This window comes from Crocodylus siamensis, chromosome 8, assembly GCF_052110815.1.
Source record: "Crocodylus siamensis isolate JL-2025a chromosome 8, ASM5211081v1, whole genome shotgun sequence".
Classification (NCBI taxonomy): Eukaryota; Metazoa; Chordata; order Crocodylia; family Crocodylidae; genus Crocodylus; species Crocodylus siamensis.
In genome coordinates, this window is record NC_143402.1 from 17,116,256 (window position 1) to 17,144,020 (window position 27,765).

Consider the following 27,765-nt stretch of genomic DNA (forward strand, 5'->3'; position numbering starts at 1 on the left):
CATTGAATACAGGCCAACAGACTGCTATCATGGGATGAAGCTGAAGACACCACTGACACAGGATGAAGAGCTCTAGAGCAGGTAACTAATCTCTTGAATCAGCTGCAGTCATTTGCTGGAGAGTGATTTTTAATTGCAGAGAAGACTTTCAGGGCCATACAACACCTACCTTCTGTAACCTTGCTACCTTCTCATAGCACCCATCCAACTCCTGCCGTAAGGACCGGTTCTCCTCTGACAGGATCTCCACCATCTGCTGGGCCCTGGAAACAATGGCAAAAGGATCCACTTGCATCTGCTGATAAGGAGAAGGAATCTGCTGAGCTCTTGACATTAGTGAGTAGGAATCTCCTTGTTGCTGCTGCTGGCCTAGAATAGGTTGACAAAGTCGATAAAGATCTCCCTGATGGACCTGATTTGACATGAATGGTGGCTGGGTCCGTGGTAGAAGGCTTGAGTCTCCCTGGTTTGAAGTAAGGGGTTGCTGATGCTGAGAAGGAGACAGTCTGGATGGTGGTGGAGACTGTAGTAAGGTCAAAGATCCCAAGGACGTTAAGGAGGAAGTTGGGCTGTGATGGTGAGGTGGCCTCTGCTGTAACTGCATCTGTACATCGGGGTTTAGCCTGTGAAATAGTAAGCACAAGCTCAGCTGAAGCACAGCAGAGAATTACATATGAACCAAACAGTACAGTGAGGTGATGAATGCATGTACATATAGAGCGACTATTGACAGGATGTCCTGCATGCAAGATTTTACATGCATTTTTTCCTATTTAAAATGTTTGCATAACAAACTCCAAAAATCACTAAGTAGCTGTGAGAAGAAGAACCTAAACTTAATGGTTCTTAAGTACATTTTATACAGAGGCAGTAAGAGAAACTCTTGATACCCATTTCATCCACTGATGGAGAGGGATGACTGCAATATACAATATACTAGCAATGTATTAAAAATCAAATCTGTAAAACTGCAGGAGAAGAAACTATTTTCTAAACGTTCACTTTTCCCTGCTTTTGTAAGTAAATTGAATTAAGTTGAGGGCAGTTCAGAATGGACTGGGTCAGGCTGTACCTAAGGGCACTATTTCCACAGCAAAAGCCCGGCCAACAAAGAATATCCTTCTGAAATTCAGGACAGAGATTTAAATGAGTAAGCTCAAGTCTTACTTATTGCTGTTGGCTGATGTGTACCAAAATGCCAACTAATGACCATCAGCCTCGCTCAAGGAAAGAGGTAAAAGGATGTGATAGACAACCTAAAAGTTAGGATTAGAATACAGAACCAGAAGTCTTCTCAGCCCTGGATAATGGGCATCTTTATTGCTCCCAACACCCTAATATGTGAGCGTAATTCACTGGTGAGAGTGTGCTGACAGATCTACCTCTGCACACAATCCATAGAGGATACCACAGCTGTGGGAACAGCTGGAGAACTCTAACTCAAGATGCAGCAGGTCAGGGTTTTAACTCTGGAGATTCTTGGTTCAGTTCCCGGTGTGCTGTTATCACCAGCAGATCTACTGTCCGCTCACCCATGGAGGAGTGAGTGTCAGAGCTCTGTTCTCCCATGGTCCTCACTTACTGGCATGTGGAAAAGCACTGGCAGCTGCACTCAGGACTATGCCCTGTCAGGGAGGAAAAATCTCCATAAGGTTATATTGATGTGTGTTATTGGATAGGTGGGAGGGAATAAAAGGTGAGGAAAAACCAGGAGGATTCCCTCCTCACATATGCGCAGAGTCCTCCTGAAATTACATGTGAAGTTCCAAGGACATATTCACAACCCAGGGCTCTTCCTAAATACAGACACTGGCCCTGGCACAAGTGCAGTCTATTTACTATTCTGTACAGTCTTCCAATTCTTCTGATGTAACCGAACCCTTAATTGCTGTGGCTCAAAAGCACAGCTGGACTGGATTTGCTATCTCCTGTCGGGTGTAGCTAGGCAGAAGACACCTGTCATGCTGCTGCCCGGCACTGCTGAAGGTATCGGAAACCTCAAGGGGAATGGTCGCGCCAGGCCCTGGAGCCGGCCTGAGCCTGCTGCACTGCAGAATTCACCAGGCCTGGTCTCAAACTCCAATCCAGCTCCAACGCTTCTTGACCACAGCCAGCGCTCCTGTGGACTAGACACTAAAGGGTTACACGTAAAACTTATCAGAGGATGCATGAGTGCTCAGCATTGGCCTTCCTGTGCTGTGCTGAATGAACTAACGCATCAACTCTTCGTACTCATCCAAAAAGGAAACGTCTGTGTTAATCACATCTTGCTGGCAACATGTTTCAGAGGTCACACACTGTGGGCCTCTGCACAGGACTGACCGTCTCAGGGTTACACATCCTGTGCCTCTCCCGACAAACATTTACCGCTCTATCCTTGCTCACACACGACTGGCTGCTTTTGTTACATGTCAGTACTAGGACTCTGGGTCAGAAATCCACTAGTCTGGTTCTCAAGTTCCCTACACACGGGGCCAGAGACACCTCCCTGTCGCTTCAGCAAAGTACCAGTCTCTTTTATTCCACCCTCTGATGACTACGGTACTTACTCGTTGCCAGCCACATTATTGCAAGGAATGTGTTTCCCCAGGAGAGGTCAGATGCCACATGTGGTTCTCAGGGGTTGGTGGGAGAGAGGAGATGTGCAATTAATTTCCTCAGGAATGTGCAGGTCAGATGCAGTGTCTGGCTGTTTCTCTGCTGGGGGGGGGGCTCTTTTTTGCTACTTTTCAAATCCGAGGTAAAGAGTGCTAGTGGCTTGCTCAAGGTCACTCGCTGAGTCAGTGGTTCGGTCAAGAGAGAAACTCTGGATCTTCCTATCATCCAGTCCTGTTCTCCATCCACTACAAAGAGGAGGAGGACGCAGCCCCTTGCGGTCATTTAAAATGAGTCCTGATCCCTCACAGAAAACTGAAAATATGCCAAAGAGAAGCAAAAGCATGTTGCTGATGTAGATAACTTTCAGCTATGTTTATGAAGCTGCTACGGCACATAAAGATCTAATTTTGCCGCTTTAGACTTCACTGGTTCCTGGACCTTAGTCCCCAGGTGACATCATACTCTTCTGTGTGATGTCACGGTGCTTTCCAGAGGAACGGTGCTGTGCAACCCACCTATGCTGACTGACAGAGGGAGCAGCCCTCATGCTTACGAGGAAAGCCTTCCAGCTGTGAATGGACGCAGCACCGTCTGCCCGAGTCTGCAGACAGCCGGCAGCCCCGACCGTAACTGCCACACGCCACCTGCCTGCGTTTCAGCCTTGGGACTGGTTAGCGCTGCAAGCCTAACAGAGGTCATGGAAATGTCAACTCTGTTTACAATTTCAGTGCCATGTATTTGATTAGAAGCCTCTCGTTACTTTGCAGGGGGGAGTAAAGTTCGGGAGGAGTATTACCATTACCTCCCATGACCTGAAGCCTGAGGGCAGGCAAAACAAGCACTGAAAGCAGGCGAGTTCCCAAATGACGACAAGTTGCTGCGCAGGTCTTCACAATGAGTATAAATAACCTTTTAAAATCATTCTGGTCTTGTGCGTTCAACCCATGACCTGGAAGTTGGACACGTTTGGTTGTATTACCTGCTCTGATGCAGGCTAGATGAATGACTTCAGACGAGTCCCTAATTCTAAGTGCCTTGGATACCATTTGTCAAATAAAGGGGTGGAATACACCTGTCTTGAAATACTTTCATCATAATCTGTGACAGCCAGCCATAACATTTCCAAACCTTACTGGAGCTTTGAAACCTCTATATGGAACACACCATATACAAGTTCAAAGTGGTATTCAGTGTTGCCAAGTCTCACAATTTTACCTTACAACATTTGGTGTTTTCCTTGGACTCCAGTTCTTGGATTCCTCAGATTATGTGGGAATCACAGTTCCACTTTTAAAAAAGGATGCAAGTCTCCTATTCCTTCTAATTATGGAAACAAACTTGAGAATCTGACCTGAGTGAACTCTAGAGGCTTAGAAACCAGAAAAGAAACACCATGGAACTCAATGGATGAGGTTTCACAATGTAAATTTCACAATTTTTAAAGCTGAATTCTTGTTGTTTTTGAAGCCCAAATTGTTGTTTGACATTTCAGAGCCATCCATACTTTTATTAATAGCATTCAAGAGAAACATCCCTGTATAAAAGACTACAGCTATCCACATAGCTTTGCAGTGTTAAAACTAGTTATTATAAAAGATTATTATAATCATTACATAATTATTATAGTAATAAGACGAGCATTGCTTCACACAACCACCCACTATGTTCTAGGTGCAATCCAAACATTCAAAAAGGAGCTCACAATCTATGTAAAATAATATATATATAATTCCTATTGAATGTAAACTCAGCATATAATTGAGTGGTACATTTGTCCAGGATGGAGACATGAGAAGCTCTATGTGCAGGGGAAAAAAAAGAGTGAAAGAATTCCTAGAAGAGATTCTAAACATGAAGGCCAACCTTCAAGGCGTTGTTGCTCCCAAGACCATATCTTGAAAGAACTTCTCCTTCCCTCCATTCCCTGGCACATCATATAGGATGGTGCAGACTGGGCACTTTGGGTCAGCACTCTTGCCACTAAAATGGTCGTGTAATATTGCAGCCATGAGGGCACAGAAGTCTGATATACTGGGCAGGAATAGGAACACCAAGCAAACAAAGGCCTGTCTGCTGCATGCACTGCATACATCGAGCCATGCAGAAATCCATGGAACTGGGAGTGCAGGCAACCCCCGCTTAGCGCTCTTAATTGGTTCCTGAAAAACCAAGCGTTAAGTGAAACAAGTGTTAAGCGAAAACGAAAGTTACTGATGACCCAAGATGGCGACTGCAATTGTTTGTAATGACCCAAGATGGTGACCGCGAGCGTGATAACAAAACTCACTGAGCGCTAAGTGAAATCAGGTATCAACTTCGAAAGAGCGTTATAGCGCTAAGTGAAACAGCATTAAGCGGGGGTTACCTGTATATTTTAAGCCATGTCCGTTTCAGCTTGTCCTTTCCCGCCTCTCTTGCCTATGTCAAGTTGGAGCAGTATCGTTCTTCCCTTCTCCCACAGCCCTCCCTTCCCAGACTTGGAAACCACTAACCACAAAAAATGAGCAGGCTTCACATGATCAAATAGCTGAAACCTAACCAAAGCATTTATGTTCTACTTCCTAGTCACACCTGATTATCATCTGCTTTTGATACAGCACAAGCAGGAGAGGCAAATGCAGTGTACAGAAGCTATGCTAATTATGGGACCAATTCTCTACTAATCCCTTCACAAAAAACAGTCCCACCAAAGTCCATGGGATTAATCCCCACAGCAAGGGCCCTGTTGACGGCACCTGAAGCTCAAATATTTTACTACAAACACCAAAGTGCAACAGAGATACTAAAGAGAAAACAAGGCTTGCCGAGTTTGGGGTTCACTTTGCCCTTACTGAAGTCTTACAACTTCCAAACAGCCTGGGAATGTCAGTCTGGGTTCTTGGCTCGTCCAATATTTACTTTCAAGCAACACCGTTAGCAACGTATACACGTTGCCACACTCACGCCACCCAAAAGCAGGTGAGGCAAAACTGTTTGCAGACTGGTTGGAACTCACCATGCAAGCCAGTCCTTTCCCAGACTCAAAGAGCGAATCGTGAGAGTGCTGTGAATTCCCTAATGTTTATCTTGCTCAACAAGTTTTCATCTGACCGCATTGTTAGGTCACCCTCAGATTCCACTGAACAATGAGGGGAAAAAACCCTCTGAAGTGGGTGGAGTTTTTAACAACAGAAAAAAGGGTCTTTGTTTCCTTTACATATAGTAAGGCAGGCAATCTCTCTTTCCCTCTTCCCACCCCTCCCACCCCCAACCAACCCTGACAGATGCATATACCACTGCATGGAAAACCGTATTAATAGAAAAAAAAGACAAAAAACAAACACTCGTGTAATTCCAGAATGAGGCTGCAGAGCCATCCATTGCCCCTGCTTGGCATCCAGAAAGCATTCCCATTTTAAAAGATGTGCACTTTTCAAATGCCCAGTCCATTCTGCAGTAGTATGTTTAATTGCACAGAAGGCTTACTGTTTTAATGACAGTTTGTTTAAAGGGGGGGGGCTCCATAATTTATGGTTTAGCAGCTAAAAGTTTAGTCTTATTTGTTCCACCGTTTCAGCAGTGCAAAGGAACTCTCTTCTCTGCACAGCTCCTCTGATTAAAAAGTAACCTCACTAGATTCCCAATACATGTTTGGAGACACACATTTTCCTTGTTTTGTTGTACTGGAAAACTTGCCAACTGAACCTCCATCCTCCTCCCCTCTGAATCTCCTCTAGTGGCTGAGATCCATCCAGTACAGACAAAAAAAATCATCCCATACCGAGAAGCTGGCTGTTGGCATGCTTTCAAATACCTCTCTCAACACAGCAAGCAGGCAGGCTCTGATACTGGTAACATTGTATATTCCCACTGAGAGATAATCATTAAGAATCTCGTTGCCCTTTCCTGTTTGCACAGAGTTGAGGCCTCATCTTGCCTGTGGATTTTGCAAGCTATTTGCAACAAGTTTCTAAAGTCAGTAGCCAAAAAAATAAAATAAAATGAGGGGAAAAAAAACCTACTTCCCCCTTTCCTGGCCTCTTTCTTATTTACTTAGCCAGATCAAAGGGCCTTTTCACCAGGCTTGTATGCTACTGAAGTCATTTCAGATCATGAACAATGGTGAACAAAGTCTGAAAATAGCTCCCTATAGGGCTGGAAAGGTCCCGAAAAGATTCAGATTCTCTAAAGGTCTGAATCCATTGCAAGAATATTGGCCAGTCTCTTCCTTCTGTATACACACACACACACACGCGTGCGCACACACACGCATCATCCTGCCCCCCACCATCCCCTTTCTGCTTTACATCATCTTTCAAGCAAAAAGGCAGGAATTGGTGGGCGGATATCCACTAGATTGGAACATTTCAAGTTGAATTCCCTCTTAAGAGAAAATGCTCGACCACTGGCTGGATCTGAACATAGAGTAAGACAAAGGACAACGTAGGTTAAAGCAAAGTTCTCATTCTGGTTTATTAAACTTGATTTGCTCCACCCACCAGGATGTCAGTGTTGGCCCAAACAGGATCCAGTTTAGAGCAAACCAGAGCAGACTGGAATGTCAATTAATGCAGAGAAAGCGACTGCTAAACAAGCAGTGAACAAACAGCACCCCATTCTCCACCCCCACCGTTGCCTCGATATATGAAGGCTGGAAACTCAGGTAAACTTATCGTTCTTGTCTGCAATCACTTTCCCCTTTCCAAAGTTATCTGATATAAAAATACTTGGGCAATGGGCCACACCCTGAACATCTATTGTCCTGGAAGATGTTGATTAAAGCCTGGCTTACTCTTGCAATAAGGGACTGCAAGTTTGAACAGTGAATCATGCTACAGCCCTGGCCTTTTAGCAGGGCCCTTGCATGATCCAGGAACCGTAGAGCCCAGCTTTGCACCCTGTTGTAAAATGAAACCGCAATCAGCAATATAACTAGAAAACTGGCTCCTTCAGAAAGCAAATCATGATCTTACCACACCACAGATACAGGCTAACAACAGAGAAAGGATCCTTGTTTAAAGGCAACCTGTTATGAGGGGGAAAAACAGACCGTGCTTTGCTTGTTACAAAGCTAAAAGCCGCCAGCCTAGAAAAGCAGTTAAGAGTCTGCTTACCTGATAGAGCCATACTCAGGAGGATGCTGATATCTCATCATAGGCCCATCAGATCTCCCCTGCTGGCTCATACGATGATCACCATAGAAATGCCCAGGGTCCTGAGGTTTGCAGTTCATGGGTGGGGTGGACATACTTTTATATGGGTACTCTGGTGGAGGCCCCCTGTGCTCCATGCCTTTCATGTTTGGCTGGGGAGGCGTCTGCACTGAGTTTTTGTAGAAATCATTGGAATTGGAGTTCTTGTATGGGTCATTTTGCTGCTGAGAAGAAAGAGAAGAGAGCGGAGACAGAGGAGCACTTGTGACAGGTGCGTGGGCCTTGACACCACTGGTGGCCAAAGACAGCTGCATCAGCCTTTCACTCAGTGAGCGAACATGCCCTTGCTTGAGGTCCTTGAGTCCTTCATCCTGATGGACCTTCCCAGGGCTCACTCGCTGAACTGTGGGCCGCCCTTCAGTCCTCATCTTTTGATTGGTTACCCCTGTTACATAAAATGCTGCCCCAACACTGGCATGCTGCTGGCCCCTGAAATACTGCGACTGGACTTTGGCTTCCTCATACGTAGGGAGGTCTTCACTGTTCTGAAGTCTTGGAGAGAGCTGCTTCTCCATGATGCTGTTGTCCACCTGAATCTCCTGGCCCTGGGGCTCTTGTCGGGCAGCATGAGTCACAAGCTGATGGTCCTGGGAGCTCAGCCCGTCATTCTGAGACACTGGACTCCCACTGCTGTTGAAAGGGGGTGCATTTCCTGTGGCTTGTTGATGTAAGGCAAGAAGGTTACGGTTGTCATTTGGGTTTCCGTATCTGAGCTGCTCCTGCAGCAGACGCTGTAAAACTGTCGTAGCTGTTTGCTCTTCTGAATTCCTCATCTCAAATTGTGGTGCCTTTTGAGTGGAATGCAAAAGCTGCCCTTGACCTAAGCAGAGGAGACATGGTTATTAGCTCTTGAGTGGATCAAGCAAGGGCCATTTAGGAGCAATGGCTTGAAATTCTAGAAAAATGCAGGTTAGATTAGAAAAGGTTTTCATAATAATAAGGGTCATTACAGCTGTTAGATGTGGAAAGGACCTGCCTGCTAAGGTAGCAAAGCCTGTGGAAGTGATGTAATTTCAAAACTTATTAACTACAAGCTGTAGAGCTATGTGCTAGACAGCCAATTTCTTGCCGGCTCAAAGACCTGTAAAATGACTGAGCCACATCTACACTACACACATTACCCCCAACTGAGAACTAATGGTTCACAATACTGCCATGTAGACAAGGGTAAGGGAGAACTCCATGAATTCTGTTTAAACTGTGATGTCTAAATAACACCAGCTTCCCCGCAAGCAACTGCAAGAGAGAAGGAACTGTCAGACTGAGGCACACAAAAATTAAATTCTTAGGCTGAGTTTAGATTTGAAAGCCCAAAAAGATACAAATGTAATTTTAAAAAAAAAATCTATAAAAACAAATGTCAAGCATGGGCACAGATCAGAAGGGCTCAGTGATCAATAACCTTACAGATTCAGACTCCCACGGCATTAGGAGTTATGGGTTTTCAGCACTTCTGAAAATAAGGTCCAATAGAGCTCTTCATTTGGATGCATAAGAACTGATGCTCCAAAAATCTATGGTCTCTTTCAAAAGTCTGAGTAAAAGCGACTTGTCCTGGTCCAGGGATTAAAATCCAGGTCTTCTGAATTGCATGAAATCTTCTTTTTGTGCCTTAGCTACAAAACCACCTTGCTTCCACATCTCTCTCATGACAGTTTTTAGAGTAGATATATCGGTTGCGAACTACCGCCTGTGCTTATGCTGTCAAGAGAAAATGTTCTTCTCCAAAATATAACACAGAGCACATTTAAATATTTCTTATTCCATAAAGCTTCCTCATGACCTCAACACTGTGGCACTGACACACGCACTGTAATGCTACCCGTTTTTAATCAAGTGTGAAGTGGCTACATACCTATTTCCTTTTACTGAGAGTCCCTCAGTCAGAAGGAGCACTTCCAGTACATAGGAGGACCCTTGGCCTTCTTCTGCAGGTCCAAAGTCACCACTCAGAAACGGCCTCTGTCCCTTCAGTAATTTGGATCACTTGATGCTCTCTCCACTCCCAACAAAATTCTAAGGAGAAAAAAAACCTAAATTAACTTTAGCCACCAGTTAGGACGCCCAAAACTACCAAGCTTGGTCAACCGTGCTTGTCAAACCTTCATGCATTCCCCATTCTTCCCAAACCCAATAGTTTTGGTCCCTTTAAGGTGAGGCAATCCCACTGCTCAACAATGCCAACTGCTGCGGCTTGATCATGATTTTTGTCTTGAGATCAAATGCCTCATTTGTGTGTCTGAGTAAAACATGAAGAATCATCTCCCTTCCTGCACCCCGCACACCCTCCCTGTGATTTTTAGATCCAGTTATTCCCTTTGGGGTGTGGGGAGCAGGAATGAAAGCTGCAGTGCTGAAAATGATGCTCGGGGCAGATGGACCTCTCAGTGGTACTGCATATGTATGTAAATACAGACTATATAATGTCTCCAATGGATATAACAACTTTTGTCACAGGAACTCAAAGCATTTCATACATAAATGAACTAAGACTCGGGAGGTCTCTGTGAAGCAAGCAGGAGAGCATTATCTCTATTCTACAGACCTGAGAAAATGAGGAACACTTGCTATAGGCTCCACAGAAGTATAGGACAACCTAGACATAACTCCCAAACCTCTTCTTATACCCCTGTATTATTTCTTCCCTTCTAGGAGGGAAATCATGACAGAGATATACAATATTTCAAATAATTTTGAAATGAGAGGATAATAAAAAGATCAAAAATCATACATTATGATAAATCAATACATGGTGTGGGTGTCACCACATTTGTATTCAGAGCCTGTACGTATTTTAAGAGCAGACAATTATACACAAAGTAAAACAAAGCAAGGAGAATGGGAAAAGTGCAATTCCTGGAATGCTGCAAAAAATAAATGTACAGATGCCGTGAAAAAATCCTGACATGGATACTTTGTGTCCATCCTATTATGTTCACACCCAACAAAAAATTTACTAGATCTGTAAGTTAAATACTCTGGAGTGTCTGTAGCAATTTCAAGGCACAGGAACAATATCTAACTGTGGAACAAGGCTGTGTTGTGCAGTACAGTACAGCACTTGCAAGATGGTGGCTAGGAACAAACACCTAATGTCAAATTCTTAACTAGTGACTTAGTTTGAGAAGGGTATATTGAAAACAGCTGCCAACAAATATGCAGCAAGAGATCCTTTAAACCAGGCATTAAGATAGCAGATAACAAGGGCCATTTCTAGCCTCTTTTTCAGTATTGCACAACCTAAGTTCAAGGATTCTTAGTCCCATTTATACCAATATCATCATCTAATCTTTTTTTTTTTTTTTTTTAAACAAAGCTGCCCTAAGCAACCTTTTTTATGAGAGTGTAAAAAGGCTTTTATCCTGTAATATGATGCTGCTTTCCACCCAACTATTCCTTTTTGTCTTTACTGGCCACATGTAGTTTTTGTTTGTTTTAATAGGAAGATACAATCCACTTTGAAGGAAAAGTCCACAGATCTTGCTTCCCAATTTAAAAGATTTTTCTCAACAGAGCATTTCAATTTGTGTGCATCTAACTCCCTCCTATTAGGCAGGAAATGGTATAAAGTTCTGTGCAGTCATTTCACACACAGACACACATGCTTTTACATCAAGACTATGCAAGCTTCTTGCACTGGCCCAGTGGAACAAGCAAGGTCACGCTGAAATCCAAAAGATTACCAGCTTTGATTAAGGACCGCTCAACTATTCCCTCAGTACTTTGGGACCAATTTGCAAACCATACCTGAAAATCTGGAACAGAAGATGAAGCCAGTCACACTATGGGGAGATCTCTGGCCAGTGTTCACTCTAAACTCTAGCTATTAGCCATGTGATAAGCCCACTTCGTTAGCTCCACCTTATCCACTTTTATTATTGCCAAACAAAACCTTGTGCAACTGCTGCAACAAGATTTCTGGATTCTGTTCTTGTGAGTCAGCTAGAAATGTTATGGCAGATCCATTTAGCTGAATATTTTAGACAATCAAACATTCAAATAACTGAAACGGTACTGCAGCCCAGGTGGTGTTTATTTTAGATTCTACCTTCTATTTATTCTGGTCTCTCTCATCGTGTCAAAGATTTTTGCATCAAAACTACCTGAAGCACCCTGAAAACACTGTCAAGGTGAAACTGGCAGTTTTGTCAGCTGGTATCTGAGGAGGCTGGAGCATAACATTTCCTAACTTATGCTATAAAGTAGTTTGTGCTGACACTTTTAAACGGGTATCTACAGGCACCGGGCTTAACCCATTAAATTTCAAGGGACATTTCACATTTATTTTTCAGTCTGCCAAACTCTGCAAGACAATGCTGGTTTCCACGTGGTTCATGCTTTCTCCACAAAGGTCAGAAACACGGGTTATAAAATGAACATTTCAATTCCAGAGCACAATTCTGTTGCGAGGAGCCAGAATTGCGAATTCTGCGGGTTGAATCTATGCTGGCTGTTTTTAGCAGGCTTCTCACCGTGTGTTTCTAGCACCCATGAAAGCATTGTTCTATGAACATTAACATTTCTCCATGCTGTGGCCTTTCTTCGTGGTATTTAGTAGCGGAAGAATCACTATGAGTCCTATTGGGTCACTGAAGACAAGACTCACGTTTGCATGTCGTTTTGTAGACATGTAAAAGCAGAGGCGCCTACTTTAAATGCCCTATAGTTATGCCATAAGACACCTGTCACTCACCCAGTCAAATTGCCAGAGATTTAATGAAGAATTTTAAATGGTTACATGGCTCAGCTGTCAGAACAAAGCCCCATGTTTCATGCATCACACGCATCATCTTGAATTAAAAAAATAAGCAAGCTTAGACAAGTAAAATGCTCACCACTCTTGATAAGTCGCTTTAATACTATAACTAAATTAAGTTGCATGGAGCAATAATGGCCTCACAGGTGAAGGAAAGCATCTCTCTTCTGCTTACGAAATTAAGTGGAATGTAAGATTCCCTGTAAATGCTGCCTGTACATACTTGCCCTGAATTACCGTTTGGCCAAGAAGCTAATTAACTAATGCATCAGATGAGATGAGAACAGGTTCACCTCTTCAGAAGGGCTGACATTCACTTAAGCACATGCAATTGTAATGCTCAATACAAAATCATCCATTCAAATAAAATTACAATCCAAAGACTTTATGGGCTTGAGCTCATAAGCAAAATACTTTCAGCCTCTTCAAAGGGTGGGATTCACAAGTGGCCTAAAGGCTTTTCTGGCCGATACCATATTCTGCTTTGCTGAAGATACGGTCTTGCTGGCTCTGGCTGGCTGCAGAGGAATAGTGCGGAGATGCTCAGTGAGAAAGTGACAGTCTTGAACTGCAGCAGAAATTAAGCGATATCTCAAGAAGTACTTGGATACTGTGATAAAGGGGTGAAGGCATACAACAAGAGCGAGGTAACAGCACAGCTAACAGCTTGCATTCCAAGTCACCTACCAGTAAAAAGACAAGCTTCCCAGTTTGCCACATAGATGAGACAAGGGGAGGTAGGATAAAGTCCATGTGCGTATGTACATACTTTGAAGAGCCTAGAAATGTCAAGTTCCTAAGACAAGGACCATGAAGTTATGTAATGAATAATGCAGGTTATAACTAAACACTCTTAACTATATTTTAGCCCTTTCCAAAAAGATAAAACACTGTTGTAAGGGTTACCCTTATGAATAAAAGTTTACTCCAGTGAAAAACCTCAGGGCTATGCACCCACAATCCCCAGAAATCTGGTATTCTTTTAGTGAGCAAAACTTCCCCCAAATGGATGTCAGGTTTGAAAACCAAAAGGTACATACCATCAGCGCACATGTATTGCCTAAGTTCACGCACTGTCCTAGCTCCAATTCAACCTTCCCTTTCCCAGCTGCCCGCGTCTGCTGACTGTCTCAAATGATCTTGCAGGTGTGGCACCCAGCAGGTGCATGAAGTGATGTCAGCATTACTCATTTTCATACCAGAGGGACAAAGTCACTGCACAAAAGAGAAAAACTTCCTCCTTTCAACTAAAAACAAAGAACAATGCCATCCAGAGTAGTCCAAGTATTATACATGCTCTTAACATTAGATCATCAGGCACTACCGCAATTGGCTTCAGCACCCTAGGTAGACTGATAATCATTCAGATGACTGACTAGACAAATCTAGAGTCCAGTTTCAGCAAGAATCAGTTCATCGGATCAGTGATCAGCTTACTGGAAGTGGGTCAGAAGGCCATAAAGGCTCAGCAGGTTTAGCTGAGAGTTGAGAAAACCCAACTTGTACCAGCCTAGGAAAGAGGAGTCACAGCATCAAAGAGAGTAAAAGCCTCCTGAGTAACACAGCTGAGGACGAAGTGAAAACACCTTCCCTGTTCTCACTTTGCACTCTTCAGTACCAATTTCCTTACTGGAAGGACACTGGCAAGTAACTTTAGCCCAACATAAGTTAGATTTTACAGTTTAAGAAAAAAAAAAAAAGGAAGCAGGAAACGTCCACAAATCTACATGTCAGTTGAAATGTTTTGTGAATCTGAGTTGCAGTATTTCAGGAGAGAACTGCTACAGGATTTAAACGTTCCCTAGAAGCGTAGGAAAGCCAGACTCAATAGTACTGCTGGGAAGGGTCAAGGGCATTATTCCTGACATCCTGGTCAAATCGCCTGACATCCTGGTCAAACTGCAAGACCTGCTCATTTAAAGTAATCCTGCTTTCTCCACTGCATGCGACAGTCTTTTGTTCACGTTCCAAACTGCTAGTGTGGCTGGGATCTGTTACACGGCTACTACAGTGTGCAGAGGAGCCTACAGTTTAAGCAGCAGACACAGTCATTTCTGCCCATGCACTGTGGTTCCACCAAAGTTAATGGAGTTTTGTCTAGGGACTGGATTTCACTTTAAAGTGTTGACACAGTACAACTAGATCAACCCTGCATGGATTTAGTTATACTGATGCAAGTTTTTGAATATAGAACCAGGCTTGCATCACATTAAGTCACAGGTAAATCTGGTCCCCGATGCATGCTAAGCCAAATCCACCCACCTTGAACATCACTGGCTTTTTTGTAACTATCTTCACTAGGTTATTCAGAGGAACTTTGTGAATTATTGTCAAACCCAAACCGCACTTTTAATTCAACATTTTAGCTTGCGCGTTCAGAGCACTCTACTCCTTGAACTCAGGCTGTGCTCCGTTTCTGTCGTCAGGAGCCCCGTCCCACAAGTATCCCAAGCATGCAGCAGCATCATTTTTGCTGCATTGTGTGGTTTCTTCATTCCTTTGCTGATTTAGTCCAGACCTCTCCTCAAGGCCCTCAGATAATGAAAACCATGTGAAGTTAAACTGCAGTCTTCAAACGCATGAACCAGTTTCATCTGCATTATCAAGAGGGAACAAAATGCTTACGGCAGATCATTCGGCCCTACCAATCGGATCAAAACGTTAAATTGTTTAAGAAGAAAACATCAGAATCAGCTTCTACATTTAAAAAAAAACAAAACAAACATCAACCCCAAAAGCTTAAAACAGAGACAATCAGCATATGTTCCCCAGGCAGACTGTTATTCTTGTGTAGTTTTTCCTGATACTTAACTCTGAATGTTACAATGGACCTAACTTAACATAAACTGGCAGAGGAAAGGGAAGAAAACTACTAAATCCTAATGTGAGCACAGAATTCCCTGCTTTTCCCAATATGTCACAGCATTAAGTTTGCTTACATCCTGATTTTAGCAGCCCTTGTACCTACTGAAAAGCTCCCTGTTCTACAAATAATTCTGCTGGAACTGATCATGCCTAGAATTACGGGATTCATTATTGGGAGGAAGGTTTTGGAATCCGGATCTTAATTTTAGAGAGAGCTATTTTTAGAAAGAAACTGAGCAAATACATATTTGACCAACTAATGGGTAAATGCTGACAACTTCTAAATGATTCATCATCATAATGGACTGTAAATGGACCTTTCTGAGAGACTACGTACAACTCAATGAGTGGGACTGCTCTACTATGGTAGCACAGGGACAGCCCTAGGTCACCAACAAGCCCATTTTGTCATACCAATGTGCATCCTCTGTTCAAATGATGATCTGTAAGGCTGATCTTAAAAAAAAAAAAAAGAAAAGAAAAAAAACCTATTCCAGATCTCCAGGTATAGCTCTGGGACCTGCTAAGAGCCAAAGGACTTTGTTTACTAGTAGGATTTTCCACTATAGCAAATTTGTCTGCCTGCATTACTCCATATGCCTGTGCATCATCCTGTTTTTGTGCTAATGAGTGTCATGAGCTTAGTGTTCAAGTGTCAGGCAGATGACTTTGGTCAAGGAGCCAGGAATTCACAGGTGCGCGCACACACACATTGCACTTGTGTAAGTAGACCAAGTTTTTAATCATTGTAAATCCTTTCATATCTGATTTCTAGTTTGAACCAGTAACTTAGTCCTTATCTACATGGAGATGCTACCTCAAGCTGATTTTTCACTCAGAGATACAGTAACCGAATTATAATAGAAACAACGGCATCTGCACCTCTGTTGTTCTGCTTTAAAGTCGTGTATTAGCGTTAAGCACTGAATCCACGCAACTCTGTGCTTGGTACAAATTAGCTACTTGGCATTCTGCGCAGACATCCCATGGGGCAACATGCTGTCATGCAGCTCTATGATCTCTGACTTTTCTCCCAGTACGTTATGGGCTGCCTACTAAAAACTATCATGATTTCTGGTACTTCTGTGATTCCTCTCCTGCTAGCGCGTTAATTTTGTCAGCGCCATTTCCATGCTCCTGTCCGGCTGCAGGCTGAGCATGGCCTTCATGGCAATTATTTGTACAAACAGGATGAAACACAGGCCTTTGAAGTCAAGGCAGCAGATGGGTTGGGCTTTGTGATTTTGGTAAGGCAGTTGATGCCACTGAGATATGGCTAATGGAGAAGGAGGAGCAGGAGGATGTAATCAAACAGGTCCTTCAGCAAGGCATTTATCTGGGCACCTCTGCTGAGTAAAGCACCACTTCTGAGCTTGGTCAGGCAGTAGTGACTTGAAGGGAGAGAAATTAGTCAGCACTGGGATGACCAGGAGTGATGGCTGAACATCAGGATATCAAAGGCCACCAGAGCTGCAGATGCAAAACAACAGCCCAAGAGCTCCTGTCATTGTGGAAAAGCTTCCCTCACCATCTGGAAGTTCAGCACTCTACTTGTTACCAGTTGGGAGCTAACTGGTTTGGTGTTGGTAGATCCACTGTCAGGGCTTTTGCAGTGGAGGTTTTGTTGTTGTCCCATGACATAATGCTCAGCATTGCATAGAAACTTTGCATGAATGGGGTTCTTCACCTGCATAGAGCCTGTGATTGTGTATGTGAACTTATTTGCCCTTCACACCAGGGCTAAGATTTCATTTCTCCATAGTGCAACAAGGCCTGGCGGATTGCCATAGAGGATTCACCATTAATTTGAAATAGCCTGCAAAGGTCCATGGTGGCAGGGCATTTGAGCCTATCTGCTAGCATGAGAAAAGGGAAAGCTTAGGATGAAAGTCTGGAAAGGATCTCCTTGGGTTATCAAGTCCAGGCCCTGACTGTCACAAGCAACCACATCATACAACTCATTTCCACAAACTTATCACCCAGACCGCCACAGATATAAATGGAGTGGTGATTCAGCTTATTATCTGCTTTCCTGGATTATCAAGTTTTTTTTACTTGGGGACCAGGACACAAGAAAGAGGTTTTTAACTTTATGCTGAGAAGCTGTAGCCCATTAAAAGGGTGTACTTTAGCAGACACAATAGTAAGCAGCAACGTCTTGTGGAAAGGTGGGATGTTTCTCAGTATTACCGACCACACAAAACACATGAGCCTGATATATTCTGCACACTGAGAGCAGGAAGAGATCCTAGGAAACTGGTGGCAGGAGAAGGCAGAAAGAGATTTTCTGAACATTATGGGCAGCAGGAAAAGGGGGCCTCTGCAAAAATGCCCTGAGTGGTCACAAAGACAGGCTGAGATGTGCTCCTACCATGAGAGCTATTCATACTGGGCTCTGGGTTCCTGCTACGAGGGTTAGTTTTGGGCATAGAATATAATAAAAGAAATGTGTTTAGTTCTACTAGAAATGTGCAACAAGTGGGAACTGATGTTGTCACTGATGGGTTAAGAGGCATCAAAATGAACGTTCAATTTAAAAAAGCCATAGTGAATTGTTCCCTGAATAACAACAAAAACAATTAAACAAGTCCATGGTACAAAACTTATGATCAAAGACTTGTGACCTGAGGTATGGCTACACAAAGGCATGCATGCTCACAAACTCCTGTAGGTGATGCAGGCAAAAGGGATCTTCTCATCCCAAGGTCTTGGTTTTACATTGTAATCATATCATATGCATGTTCCATTGTTACAGGGGAAATAACTAAGTATTAATATGATTTTCACATATTTTGCTTTAAAATGTAGTTGAATGATTTGGATTCTATGGCACTCTTTGGTGCTCTGGGGGTTTTCTTTAATAGAAGCTTGCTATTTGTCATATAAATTAAACAAGTCTCCCTGGGACCTTAAAAGTAATGGGGATAAAGGTATGAATGGCAGAGCTTATCCCTGAGCATCCTCTGCAGAAAAGCAAACCGAGGACAGAGTGGTGTGTCAGGAAAACGCACGAGGATTTGGCTGTTCCAAGCATGGAGACAGCACTTGCATTTTCCACATCAAATCTATGACACAACCTGTCAGGCACAAGAACGAGACCTGTCAGCCACTTGTCACGGGTAGCCAAAATAAAATTAGGTAGCCTGTTTAGCATCAACTTTCCCCCATAAATCACTGAGCGAGATTCCAGCACAAGTACCTCATTCACTTAGTCAGCATAGCAAATACTCATCACAATATGAATATGATATTTTAAAACAAACTTTGGATAACTCTATATTGCATGCTGCTTGCAAAAGGTGTATTGTTAGTTTCTATTTTTTTTTTAATGTCACTCATCAACTCTAGCAGAGCAAAGCCATAAATCCACTCTTCATTCACTGATTTTTCAACTGTGTGCTTTACACTGAATGGCTATTTATTTACTCATTTCTATGATAATATCTGGATATGTTATTTTGAAAACATGCCTGGTTGTTTAAACACAAATTACATTGCCTTTGCAAAATTCCACTCAGGGGGTTTAACAGCAGGGAAGAGATCAACTACACTATATATTTGAAAGATAATTGACTTTATGTTCCTCACTGTTTTATTACTTACTGCTAGGTTAGTTTGAGAAATTTTTGCCTGAGCTCCTAAAATTTAATCTACAATTTAACAGAGCAGACTTTATAAGCAAATTATAGGAATATTGTTTTTTTATCATGTCTCCTACTATACTTAATTGTATTCATATAGACAAATTGCCAATCAGTAAATTAGAGGTATGCAAAGAATGAGTCAAATTATTTTGCAAAAAAACAAAAAAAATCCCAAACAAACTCAAAGACTTCCTCACGGTACATGGCCTGTAGGTTTGTGTGTAGGAGTCTGCGATCCAAAACAGCTTCAGGACTCCCTCTCTGGACTAAGAAAGCTTACAAATGAGTGCATCATGTGGTCAATCTAAATTCAGAGGAAACTCAATTGCCTGTTCTCTCATAAAGACAACAATCTAAATATAGTTTTCAGCTGATTAAATTAATATGGAAGGAAAATAATAATTTAGTGCCCAGTGCAAAATGTTAACCTCCAATATGAAGGAGTTAAACCCCAGCGATGCCCTCTGGAGTACAGAACAGGAAAGAGAGATAAATGCAAGTCCACCCAAGTAAACAACCCTGAGTTAGACAAAACAAGCAAAAAAATAAATAAAATTCCTGGAAACAGAAAATTGTCCCGCTTATTGTGGACTGGATTCAATGCAATGGACTGAATCTCAGTTCCTCCGCTGACTGGTGCTTTATACCGACAGCTACAGGCAATTTGGATCACTTGTACAAAGGACCAAGACGGCCAAATCCTCACTGTATTCCAGTTGAATGGAACAAGAGGGGGAGCCTTCAACCTCATTGCCAGTCAACGGAGAATGGCTGTTCTCACACTATTGCAAACACTTGGTCTCCATGGAAGGGGGATACCTAGCAGCAAACATTGGCAACAGAGGACATTCCACTCCCACTACATTGCCCACAATGACAGGGGGAAAAAATCTTTAAGGCTTTTTTTCCCTTTTAGAAAACCTTCTGGGAGATTTTCCCCAACCAAAAAAATCTGCCCCTAGCACCAAAAAGTTATGAAAATAGGGATACATGTTTAACAGTGGGAGGGGGGCAGAGGGAGAGAAGGGAAGAAAGCATCCTGTTTCAATTTTAGAAGTATTATGGGAAGAGGGAACATCATCCAGGGGTGGGGAACATTTACCAGTCCAAGAACAAGGACATGATTTCCCTTTATAATTTAAAACATGGCCTAAGCCATACAACATTCAGCTCTGGATCCAAAATCCATCTGTTTACAGGTGATAAACCACTGGGCTTTTAGGTCAGGCCAAGTTCTAAACAAAATCTTATTGGCATTTAGAAACAGTTGTACTTTCAGTGGGATAAAAATCAAGAGCCCTTTTAAAAAGCCATCAACAAAAGTGAATGAAGAAATGAGAGTGAGTGGCTTGCCCCTAAAGAGGTTTTCAAAGATGGGTTCATTCAGATAAACGCTATTTTCATATTAGTGTGGAAGAGGTAATTTCTCATTTGGACTATCCTTTACAGTTAATAATCTGAAATAAGGAAGCACTGCTATACTTTTGATATATTGGTGTTCTGAATCATTGTCAAATACCTGGCATCATGTAGAAAAAAAAACAAATCCGTCCCTGACAGGAAATCTGGAGGTTTACTTAATTGTCGTGTACTGCAGAAGAGCCTTGTTTGTGGACCAGAAGAATCTAATTGTGAGAGGCGCTGTACATGGACTAGTGTACCCCTGTGTGTGAAGTTTACCCCCACCGACAAACTCATCATTTCCTGCCATGTTTGGCGGCAAAAAAAGAACACAAAAAAGCGAATTTGCAAAAATCACGTGTTTCACTGACATCATTTGGAAAGCATGGCACCAAATTGCTGCCATCCTGTTATCACATGCCATATGAAGACAGCTGGTTTAAAAGGGGGAGAAGTGAGGAAACAGAGAAAACCAATGTTAAATTCCCTGTATGTCTATTCTGAGAGTCTTGGGATTGCTTTATAAACTTGTGCTAATCAGGATACATCTAAAAGTGCAAGCCTTCATTTACAAACATAGATTTTATTTATCCCAGACAGATCCCTACCAGATGGCAATGTTTGCACACACTGTTAAGCCCAACTTGAAGAGCCCAGGCATTATGAATCATTTTGCATCTAAAAAACAAAACAAAACTTTAATTCCTGTCGGCTATTATTACGAGTGCCGTATATTCCATCATAACTCTAACGGAACTTGACAAAAGTGCCTCAAAGTGTTTCCCTGTAACTCCCTTGAATGTAAAGAAGTTAAAGAATTTAAAATAATCTCTAAAGACACCCTGGTCATATAACATCATTTGGGGAGGGGGCAGAGATAAAAGGACTTACCCACCCTTTCCATAGGAATCTCGCATCATACCCTCTCCAGGCACTCAGTCTAGTAACCTATGAAATGTGATTTCTTGAACTTAACTCTCAAGTACATACAAATCGCCTGCCCTCACGCTGTTGAGAACCCAGGTATTCAAATCACAGGTAAGGGATGGCCTACTGACCTCGCTGTGGCATTCAGCACTAGAGTATACACCATACACTCAATTCACAGCTGCTTGATCGTCAGGTTGGCAACGGCCAAAATAATCTTTGCTCCATTTCCATGAGCAGAAGAGAACCAATGATGTCAGATGCCACCTTGGAAGTGCAGAAGTAGCATAAAAGTTGTGCCCTGGGACCTGATTCAGCACCCTACCAAAGGAGAGACCATCTTTGTCACCCCCAATTTTGTCTGGAGACTGAGGCAGCGGCCACCCTATAAATTCACAACCAGATTCACAATCATTGCATTCTGCTTCCCTGATGAGCGGTGCTGGGGATACAGCAGTGCTACCTGCAGACATTTTTCAGGATGAAGACAAGTTCTTGAATTGGGGCATCAGTCCCCTGGAGGATAACGAATTAAGAGGCTCCGGAAGGTTTCTAGTTATAGTTCTGCACTTCATGAGTGTTGTTATGATTCTCAAGTGAAAAGAAAATTAGTAAGTTTTATGGAAAAGTCATTTGTGACCCATTCAAAAACCAGCCGGCCCAGGTAACCCAGAAAGTCTACGCCTGGGACAAATTTCCCAGTTGTCTCCTACTGCAGACAGGGCAGCCAAACAGAAATATCAAGGTCTGCAGATCTCAGGAGATCCACTGGTTTGAAGGATACTGCCTCATCACCCCATTCCCTGGGAGGTGAACAGGAAATCTCTCCCACTTCCCTTTTGGCCTCCTCTCGAAAGCAAAGGAAGATGAGCAGGAAATGTAGCAAACTCGAACATGGCATTTCCTGCATTTACTATAGCAAAACCCAGCGGAAAGGAGAAGGCTGCAGAAGCAACCAGGTCTGCTTTAAGGGGATGGTACGCCTTTCAATGCAGAACCGTGATGCTGCATGGAGAGGAGCAGTCCCTGCACCCTCCGGATGCAGCATCGCACAGCTCTCGCTGACACACAAGCCTGGCAGCTCTCACACTGGACACGAAAGGCAGAGCAGGGGGAGATCAAGTGACAAGCCCACAAGACTAACAGCACACCTGGACCACAATGTACCTGCAAGATGGCTGGACACTAATACACGAGAGAGAAGCGAGCCACAAAACATACAGTTGCCCTGCTTTGGGCACAGGGTTTCATCCAGATGGTCATGCTGTATTGTCACTCCTAGGTATATTAAAAACTTCCTGCAATCATTAACTTCATTTAGGCTCTGTACAGCCCCACGCATATCAAAAGTGCCTGACAGTTAAATATCCTGTTATAGACAGGCCCACGCCTGACTTCTTGGGCATCGGTGACCGACCTTTTACATCGAAGAACTGACAGTAAAAACACTTCTGTCAATGTATAACTATTGTCAGTGCAGTGAGGAGAAATCTAGTGAAAGCCCAGATGATCCCCGCGCACGCACGAACCCACTCTCCCGCCTGCCGGCGAACAAGAGAGGGCTAAGAGGGGATTGAATAGCAGCCTTCAGCTCCCCGAAGGAGGGCTCCAGAGAAGATGGAGCTGCTCTCCGGTGACACAACAGGGAGCAACAAAGTTGCAGCAACGGGAAGTCTAGACTGGAGACGAGGAAAAACTTTCTCCCTCGGGGGGTGGTGAAGCCCTGCAACAGGGCACCCAGAGCGGTGGTCCTAGACAAAGCCTCGGCGGGGATGACCTAGTCGGGGGCTGCGCCCACCCTCCGAAGCAGAAGCAATCCCGCTGGATGTCCCCCTCAGACCTCCCCCAGGGCCGGCACGGCAGGGGGAGCCTGCCGCCCTCCCCGCAAGAGCCAGGGCTGCGCCCCGGGGCGCCCGCCGCCGCCTGCCTCCCGCGGGCTCACCTCGCGCGGGCTCGGCGCCGCCGCTGGGGGCCGCGCACGGCCGGGGGGCGGGAAGGCAGCTCCGGTCCCGCGCGGGGCTGCTCCGCCGCCGCATCCAAGGCACCGGCTCCCGCCGAGTTGGGCGCCGCAGCGCCCGCCCCGGCCCCGGCCCCGCGGCTCCATTGGGCCCGGCCCCGCGGCCGCCGCTCGCGTTGGCGGCCCCGCCTGTCAATCGGGCGGGGAGGGGACAAACCGGAGCCGCCGACACAAGCCTCTATTGTGCGGCGGGCCCGGGGCGGGAGACGCCCCCGGGCCCGAGCGGCGCCCCGCGGGGCGGGCTGCCAGAGGCGCGGGGCCCGGCGCGGGACGCCGGAGGTTTTACAGCTGAGAGAGCAGACGTGACACACGCACCTCGTGTGCCCGGGGCACGGCCCGTGAGCCCCGCTCCGTGCAAAGGGGGGGCTGCTCCCCGGCTGGCTCCTGAGGCAGGCGGAACTCGGGGCATCCCGATGCCTCCGGGCGGGGGCCTGCATGCGGGATGCCCGCCGAAGGGTTTGGGAACATCTGAACCCCCAAACGGGCCTGGAGGATGTTTGCTAGTAATAAGGCCGCTTATGGGTCTGGACTGACTCAGGGATTTGGAATTCGGTTTGGCTAATTTGGCTTGGAATACAAGGGAATTTAAAAAAAAAAAAAAGATTGCATTTTATGAGTAGATGTTAAGAGTTATAAATCCAAAGAGATGACGAAACCAGTAGGGAAATACAGATCGCCGGAGCAAGGGACTAACATGAGAGGGATGGGGGTGAGGAGGGGAACAGCTAGGCTACAAAAAATCCAATGTTAGCCAATTACACACACATCTACACATGTGTATATACACACCCACACGTGCATGCACGCACGCACACATATAATATATGTACAAGCATGGTTATGCATGCACACAGGTGTACACATGCATGCACATATATAAACATGCATGCACACAAATACACGCCTGCAGATGCATGCACACATATAAACATGCACGCATGCATATATGCATACGCAGTGTGTGTGTATACGAGCAATATCTATGCTCATTAAAAAATATAAAGAACATAACTCATTTACTTATACCATACAATCGCTATTCTCTATATAAATACATATTGGCTATCACCTTTCATCTAATGAACTTTTATAAGTATTAACACTCACATGAGGTAGCAGAGGCTCCTGTGATGCAACATGGATCTGTGCAACACTTACTCATGGTTATTAATCTATGCATAGTGATCCAGGTTTCTTTGGCCTGATTTATCAGGGCATCAGTGCTAGAGTCAGAGCACCAGGAGAAGCAGCAAGTCAGTCACTTGAGTAAATTAGCCCCCAGGGATGTTTTCAGGTTAGGGCTCCAAGATTTAAAAAACATCAGACCCAGTCTGTGCCAGCTATGTGAGACTCCATCAAGTTTACATCAGCTAAAGTTCTGACTCATCATTTTTGCTGGCCAAATGCTAAAAATAATTGAAAGCAGGGCAAAAATAGAAGATGACTAAATAAATGCATTTTAACCGGGCACTTAAGGACAAGCCCCTTTAAATAAGATGATTTTATTTTAAAAGTAAAAGCAATCCATCAAATATGGGCCTGTCCTACATAGGGCTGTACACCTGCAGGAGCAGTTGTCCTCCAGGATTGCACCTGAAACGTCCAGCTGAGAACAGGAGGCACTGAAAGTCTTCTTTAGACTTCAGCAGGTCTTTGTGGTGCTGCCACCTCCTGCAGTTCAATCAAAGCTGGCTGTTTTGGGGAAGTCTGACCAATGATTTCTGAACGCTTCAGAATGTGCAATGCCACTGGTACGAGTTTGCAGCGGTACAAACCTCAAGCATAGACAGGGGAAACTGTTCTTTGCACTGGTGCAGGAGCTCGAAAGTGGGGTTGGCTCCAGTAGTACCAACGGTTTTGTCTTATCCTGCACTTAGGGCTGTAATCAAGGTAGATACCACGGGTAAACAAGGCCGGGTGATGACAAAGATGGCTTCTTTTCTCACATGGGTCCTCCTTCAGCAGGACCCATTTAAGTACAAATAATATTACCTTGTGGTCTCTCAATTCAGTTCCTCACCCCACATCTACATACAATAACTCTCTAATCCTTTGTTTGCAAAATCTCCTCTGTGTGAACTCATTTCATTGTCTGTGAAAGCAGGATGGAGATTACTGGAGTGATGGTGTTTGGTTTGTAACCGGCTCTTTTCACTAACTTGCAATTTAAAGAATGACAACAATGAAAAATAAGAGGCAAGAAGTCCATGCACCACAGCATTTTATCTCCTCCCCACCCCCCACCCCTTCATATTTTCAGCACATGTCATACAAAACATTAACACCCTGCAATAGTCTCAACTTCTGGGCCTGATCATACAAAGTTATGTTCCTTTTCGTGTGCTCTCTAGTCTTCAGTTCCTATTGGCCTGAGGTCAAATCCTGAGTTTCACCCACTGCAGTCAGTTCAGTGGGATTCCTCACAAGATTTGACTCTGCATCTTTCAAATGCTTTGTGCAGAAGACAGTTCTTTACAAATATTCAGAAATCTACAATTTAAAAAATCTGGAAGCAATTTCAGAAAGACTAAGCAAACCCCCCACAAATCCCAAATGCATGCATGTAGAAATAGATTATTTATCTCCCTTGTAATTGAAATTCATTTCATAGAAAATTTCAGAAAAACAAATAGGGAAACACATGGAAACAATTCATTAAAAATCCCATGCCGTTACAGTATGCAAATGTAAAAAACTAGACAAAGCACGTTTGCTAGATGGTACAGCAAGGCGTGCATTGGAAATATATAGCTACAGTTAGATTAATATAAAGATTTATAAAATAAATGACCCCACCACATATCCTGTCTCCTGCTTGTGTCGCCAAAAGGTGATGATGGGAAGATCCTGAGCAAAGAAAAAATGCGGCTTAATTTTCACTCCGACAAATGTTTAGCCTTGCTTGAGGCATGTTAACCTCAAGTCCTGTTCCTCTGTTTATTCTAAAAAACACCAGTGCAGCTTGCGCTTAAACCATGCAATCAGAGATAACAGCTTTATCTGAACAGGAAAATAGCAAAGACAGATGTATGAAATCCAAATTCCCTTTATAAAATGCTCTTCCTTTGCATCCTCTCCTTCCCCACATTCCCACCCAGCTCAGTACTCAAACTGAAGCACCACCCTGGCAAACCCACTGCCAGATAAAGGAAGCTAGCAGTTTTCCATACATAGATCATGCTGCAATGTGGGAATTCAGGAAACAGCACAAGAAAGGGGTTCTTAATAGCCACTCCAGCATTTTCAGGCCAAGTTATGCAATCATGCAAAGGTTACATTAAATGCACTAAAAGACAGAAGATAAATATCACTGTGGAAACAATTTGGAAGTGGGAAAATAAATCTCTACCCTGTCCTCCTCCTAAAAGAGTGTTGGAGTAAACTGGAATCCCTCCACCTACAATTTTGGAGTGGCTGCCTTTTGCATTCTTTAAAATTCCTCCTTTTACGGTTTCTTCCTTCAGTAATCACTGCAGCCTTGCTATCTTTCCTTCTCTGCAGCTAGAGTTCAGAAAGCTGATCCACTACATGGGTCACAGTCCCGGCCTAGTCTTATGGTCTTTGAGGGGATGTAAGTGAACTGTCTGCAGATCTTTGATTTACAAGCCAGTTCCACACAAGCTCCACCGCAGCACAGAAAATACACTGTTGGCTATGGCCTCAGAGGCCTTTATACCAACAGAGACTAAACACCACTGCAGCACTCTGACCATGTCCCCAACCCACCCTTGGCACTGGAGGCTGCTGGAGTGGGTGGCTATACTGCCTTTTCCACATCCAGGCACTCTCCCAGGCTTGGGATGTCCATCACCAGGTACTGACTGACCAGAAGAAAGCAACCAAAGACGACTCTGGCCACCAGTATCTTTATTTCATTCAGCAATGTATGAATTTCCAGAAATCGGTGGAAGCTGTAGACTGAATGATATAATCATAGGTTTATACAGAAGGAGGGCAGGAAGGGACCTCCAGAGGCCATCTAGTCCAGCCCCTGCCCGAGGCAGGATCAGCCCTAGCCAAACCATCCCATACAAACCATAATAATAGCCTGCTATTAAAAAAATTAATATAGAAAAGAACAAGAAAAGATGCTGAAGCTAAGAAATGTCACAAATGTACAGGAACCAAGGAACAGGAACACGGAGCCTATTTCCTTGTCCTTACTCTTATCACTAACTGAATCAATAATCCTGAGTGCGCTATCCAGGGGGAACGTACGGTAGGTACAAGAAGAATTGTAATAGCTTTGTGCCTCGGGGATCTATAAATAAGAATAAAAACAAAGCTAGATAAAAATCATCATTGCCACTGTACTAGGAAGGGATCTGTGCAGCCAAGTGAAGTGGTTTGACTGAGGTCACTACA

General features: G+C 43.9%; 1 protein-coding gene across 2 annotated transcripts in view; it reads right to left on the reverse strand.

Moving 5' to 3' along the window:
• The window catches only part of AMOT (angiomotin), a 77,947-nt gene that overhangs the window by 34,361 nt on the left and 15,821 nt on the right, over positions 1-27,765 (reverse strand). The window contains exons 1-4 of one of the 2 annotated variants that reach the window (XM_090060080.1): positions 23,326-23,568; positions 9,646-9,806; positions 7,692-8,610; positions 170-623 (exon numbers count right to left, since the gene is read on the reverse strand). In XM_090060080.1, coding sequence (XP_089916206.1) covers positions 170-623; positions 7,692-8,563 — 1,326 coding nt within the window. In that variant the 5' untranslated portion in view covers positions 8,564-8,610; positions 9,646-9,806; positions 23,326-23,568. Of the gene's footprint in view, positions 1-169; positions 624-7,691; positions 8,611-9,645; positions 9,807-23,325; positions 23,569-27,765 lie in introns of those variants that run through there. The other variant, XM_090060081.1, reaches the window with a different exon arrangement.